Genomic DNA, 4,916 nt, shown 5'->3' with positions numbered 1-4,916 from the left:
CCAGCAAACTCCACCTGGAACAAACACTGTCACACTGACCTTCATCTATCTGTCTGTGTCTCTACAGCGCTGGTTGCCATGGCAGAAGAGCTGATTCAAGACCAGTTGTCGCAGACCAGGAGAGTTGGTGAAATGGTTTCCATCAGCTGTGGAGGAACTGACGGGTGTGATAAAAAACATGTCTACTGGTACCAGAAGACAAAAACAGGCCCATTCACAGTGATTCTACGTATCGATCTGACAGATGGGAAATTTAATTCCCGCTACAATCATCCTCAGCAAAAAGATTTCTCTGCGTTGAGAAAAGAGTACGGCTGCGACTTGATGATCTCGAGTATTACACTCCTCCATTCAGCCACCTACTACTGCATCTGTTGGAAAAGTGTTGCCCACAGTGAGAAATGATCCGTGCAGCCTGAACAAAAACCAGCAGATGTCAAACAGTGTTTGTGACAGGAAGAGAGCAGTAAACCACAGCCCAGGTTCACATATTTCACCTCCATCTCAGCCAGAGTTGCAAACATACTGAGCTGAGGGATTTACTTCTATTGCTTTTACAGGTAGCAAAATCACATTACTTTTTCTAATAACAAAATAATATTACAACATCCCTGTACCATTACACCACACATCTCAGCCAGAGTCGCAAGCCGAAGGCAACAATGCTCTGCTTCGACCTGCTCCTTCACAATGCAAATCTTCCCGTTATACAAGGATACAATTTTTTCAAGGACCATTTGCTGTTGTGTCGACCGAAGTGCACACTCAGTAAACTGCTTGTCGAGCTTGCGCCCAGGGAAAACACCAGGAGTAGGAAATAAATAAAAATACCACAAAATTCCTACTTAGGTGGTTGTGGGTTAGGTGGATGGCTTGATGATTAGGTGACTTTCACCCAAGAGACTGGCATTCAGATCCTGGATGAAACAAAAGACAGTGGTGGCCCAAAGGTTAGAGAAGCAAACTTGTGACTGGGAGGCCGACGGTTCAATCCCTGGACCGGCAGGATAAATCTGGGTGTGGAAAGAAATTTACCACCACTGAAATGCCCTTGAGCAAGGCCCATTCTGCTCCAGTGGAGCTGCTCAGTGGCCACTGTACTGGGCAGCTACTAGGTGTGATTGTGATCAGGGATTTTCTGCAAATGAGAGGTTGCTCTTAGCTCCCTGAATAAATAAGGGTTAAATAAAGAAGAAAACATGTTTGTCATTAGCGCTAGCATTGGCATTCATTTTTTTAAAATGTTTTTTTCTAGGATTTATTAAGTGTAGCTCTTTGTAGTGTTTCCTGTAGCCTTAGCTAGTGTTAGCACAAACATTTATTGTAATGTTAGCTTGCTAGGATTAGCTATTGTTAGCTGCTGTTAGTGCTAGCTAACTACGTTACCTTTACTGATAAAGGCATTGACAGCACCCCGAAGCCCCTCACTCAGACCCTAACCATCACAGGGGTGTGTGCCAAAAACCATAATTGTATGCATGTCAACAGGCTAACCCTACAGCTGCGCCTGTGAGGACGTGTTACATATTTACTTTGACTATATTTACTAGTACTAGTACTATTATATTTAGTATATTGTGACAGTGAACTCTAGTGGCTTCAAAATGGTAGCAAAGGAGGAAGCTAAGTTGGGTGACAAATTATAAATAGGGAGAAAATTTACGTAAGAAGGTTGGATGGATCAAACCCCAAACTTTAATTTTGGAGAATGGTGTTTGAGTCCCATGTGAAACCACGTAAATGTAGATTTATTTTGTGTTTTAACTTAAATAGCAACAATTGACATCCGTCAGGTAACTATTATTGAGTTCCATCACATGACTCCCATTGCATGACTTACATAATGAACCTATTTTAAACCAAACCAAACGTTTCCCTAAACCTAACCTAAAGTAGTTTTTTATCCTAAATCTAACTAGGTAGTTTTTGTTGCCTAAACCTAACTGATTGTTTCATCCATCCATCCGTTGTTATCCTGCGTACAGGGTCGCGGGGGGGCTGGAGCCTATCCCAGCTGACATTGGGCGAAAGGCGGGGTACACCCTGGACAGGTCGCCAGTCCATCGCAGGGCCACACATAGACAAACAACCACTCACACCTAAGGACAATTTTAGACACCAATTAACCTAGCCTGCATGTCTTTGGGTGGTGGGAGGAAGCCGGAGCACCCGGAGAGAACCCACGCGGACACGCAAACTCCACACTTTGATTATTTCATCATGGGGTTAATTGTCATGTGATGTAGGTCAAATGACTCACGTAACGTAGTTAACGGTCATGTTTGTCGTTTTGGGATGCGCGGATAAAACAACCTATGTAATCAGGCAGCTTATTGTAGGTTGGCAATATGTATAAACATAGGTTAGGTTTGTTATGTGAAGTGGACACCAACTGTCTCACCGTTGCATGTGTTGAAATACGTTTTCATGCACCCACAGCCTCGTCTTCCTTGCTGCTCCCTTTCTTTTTAATAGCAGAACTTGTATTGGAGCTTGCTTCTTAGCATGGAGCAGATACACATTTGCTGCTGACCGAAAGCTGAAAACAAAAACCACTAGATGTGTAATCCCGGTACAAGATTGAAAACTCTGCCTATTTTGCTTTGAACCCAGCAGCCAGCGCAGCGCAAATCTCTTTGTATCTGAGAGGGCCTAATGCCTTCATCAATGTCCAACTCTACGCAGATGACACTGTTATTTATACACAGTAGAGTGAGCTGCTTTGAATGCAAAAAATGTTAACAGCCTTATCTGTCCGCCGCAGGGGCTGATGGGAGGTCTGAGGACCCGTTAGAAACCACGCGGCCCTCGTCTGATCTCACAGCTCGTCCTTGTTTGGCCTCAGCTGCATCAGAGCGCCACTTCTCCCCAGGTTCACCAGAGGAAACACCACTGCACACAATGCTTTTCCTCCCAGCTGCTGCTCTGTGCTGTCTGTGTTCAGGTGAGTGTTTCCAGCCAATCAGGAGCCAGCAAACTCCACCTGGAACAAACACTGTCACACTGACCTTCATCTATCTGTCTGTGTCTCTACAGCGCTGGTTGCCATGGCAGCAGAGCTGATTCAGGAGGATTTAACATGGACCAGGAGAGTCGATGAAACTGTTTCCTTCAGCTGTCGAGGAACTGACCAGTGTGACAGAGATAATGTGTACTGGTACCAGATGAAAGACACAGAAACATTCACAAGGATTCTGTTTATTTATAGGAGAAAAGGTCGATTTTATCCAGATGACAATCATCCTCAGAAAGATGATTTCTCAGCTTTGAGAAAACAGAACGTCTGTGAGTTGGTGATCACAAAAATAAAACTCCTCCATTTAGCCACCTACTACTGCTCCTGTTGGAAGGAGGTCTCCACAGTGAGAAATGATCCCTGCAGCCTGAACAAAAACCAGCAGATGTCAAATAGTGTTTGTGACAGGAAGAGAGCAGTAAACCACAGCCCAGGTTCACATATTTCACCTCCAAAAGCTATCCAGCATATTTCATGTCTATATATAATATATATATAATTCAGTTATAATTCACCTGTAATACATTTCGATTGGTCTTATTTAAATTATAATTATATTAGTTATAACATTACTTGGACATAATTCATGATTAAACAATCACATTTTTCAATTTGATGGTAAACACAAACAATCATCTCTATAATCTCTATTTAAACTACAAATGAAGATTAGAGAAACACAACATTGAGTTTCCTGGTTCATAATTTGGTCTCAACTGATTCATTCAGCAGCAGACAGGTTTTTGTATTAGTGTATTTCACTGTGGGAGGATCCAGTGGATCCAACAGATACCTGATCTTTGGCTCTGGAACTGAACTCTACGTAACAGGTAAGATTAAACATCCATTTTCCTTCTGTTGTTTTATTGTAGAGGCTTTTAAGTTTTCTCAGTCTTCTTAAAACCTTAAAGTAATGAGAGGCACTCAGCAGTGATGTTGTAACTCTGCTCTGTGTTCCCATCAGCTGCTGTTTAGTCAAACCTCACACTGGGTTTCTTGTCTCTCCGCTGGAAGAAATTAAAATTCTAGATGAATGATTGTGGTGGATTTTCTTGCTCTGTTTATCAGATGAAAGTAAATTTAAGAGACGAGCAGGTATCCTCAAGTTCACTCAGGTTCAGTTGTCCAGAGTTGATTTTAATATTCAAATTCAAATGCAGTTAACAAACATTAGTATAATATCATTGAAAATATGTTTAATGTTTCTGAAATGTTATTTATTTTTACAGTAAGCCTATAGTAAATATTGTACAGTGATGAATACATTTGCATTGTAATGTTGTTGAATATTGTTAATTTGTATGATTCAAAATATATTTTGTATTGCAGAAAATTAAAAGAAATATGTCATATGAAATAAATATTTCATCACAGGTTTTTACAAGTTTAATTATTTTACAAAATATATTTACAATCAGATAATCATATAGAAATACATTTGTCCACCATGTATGTACAATATTACATCAAGGTACATTCAAAATCAAAATTAAATATATTAGTATATCATTAATAATATAATATAATATATTAAAGTATATGGTGGTTTACATTCTGTATTAAGGTGCTCCCGAGGTGTCACGGTGAGAATATTTTTGAGGACTACTTTTGCATTCCCTCGCAATAAAGTTTGCATTTTCTTGCAACACTGTTGCATTACCTAGTGATATTTTATGTTCCGTTGCAGTATGTTTTGCGTTCTCTCAGAGTAAAGTTTGCAGTCTCTTGCAATACTTCTCATTCTCTCGCAGTATTTTTGTGTTACCTCGCAATATGTGTTAATTACTCTCACTACTCTTTAATACTTTTGCGATCTCTCACAATACTCTTCTTCTTATATTGCTTCTGAGCCATAGCTGTGTCTGTCTGTTCAGCTGCTCCCAGTGCAATGCCCCAGAAT

The 4,916-nt window shown here is 40.5% G+C and overlaps 1 protein-coding gene across 3 annotated transcripts; it reads left to right on the top strand.

Moving 5' to 3' along the window:
• The first annotated feature begins 64 nt into the window (after positions 1 to 64).
• Positions 65 to 4,347, top strand: LOC123964147. 3 transcript variants are annotated; one of them, XR_006823349.1, is made up of 3 exons: positions 65 to 164; positions 2,765 to 2,944; positions 3,037 to 4,347. XR_006823349.1 is itself a non-coding variant. In XM_046041252.1 (3 exons), exons 1-3 carry the CDS (start codon positions 79 to 81, stop codon positions 3,513 to 3,515), a joined length of 975 nt encoding a protein of 324 aa, XP_045897208.1. In that variant the 5' UTR covers positions 65 to 78; the 3' UTR covers positions 3,516 to 4,347. The 3 variants fall into 3 exon arrangements, 1 of the variants encoding a protein (XP_045897208.1); XR_006823348.1 differs by having other exon boundaries at positions 65 to 560; XM_046041252.1 differs by having other exon boundaries at positions 65 to 394.
• The last annotated feature ends 569 nt before the right edge of the window (positions 4,348 to 4,916 follow it).

The sequence above is a fragment of the Micropterus dolomieu genome, unplaced genomic scaffold (genome assembly GCF_021292245.1).
Source record: "Micropterus dolomieu isolate WLL.071019.BEF.003 ecotype Adirondacks unplaced genomic scaffold, ASM2129224v1 contig_809, whole genome shotgun sequence".
NCBI lineage: Eukaryota > Metazoa > Chordata > Actinopteri > Centrarchiformes > Centrarchidae > Micropterus > Micropterus dolomieu.
This window is presented reverse-complemented; position numbering and strand designations above follow the sequence as displayed.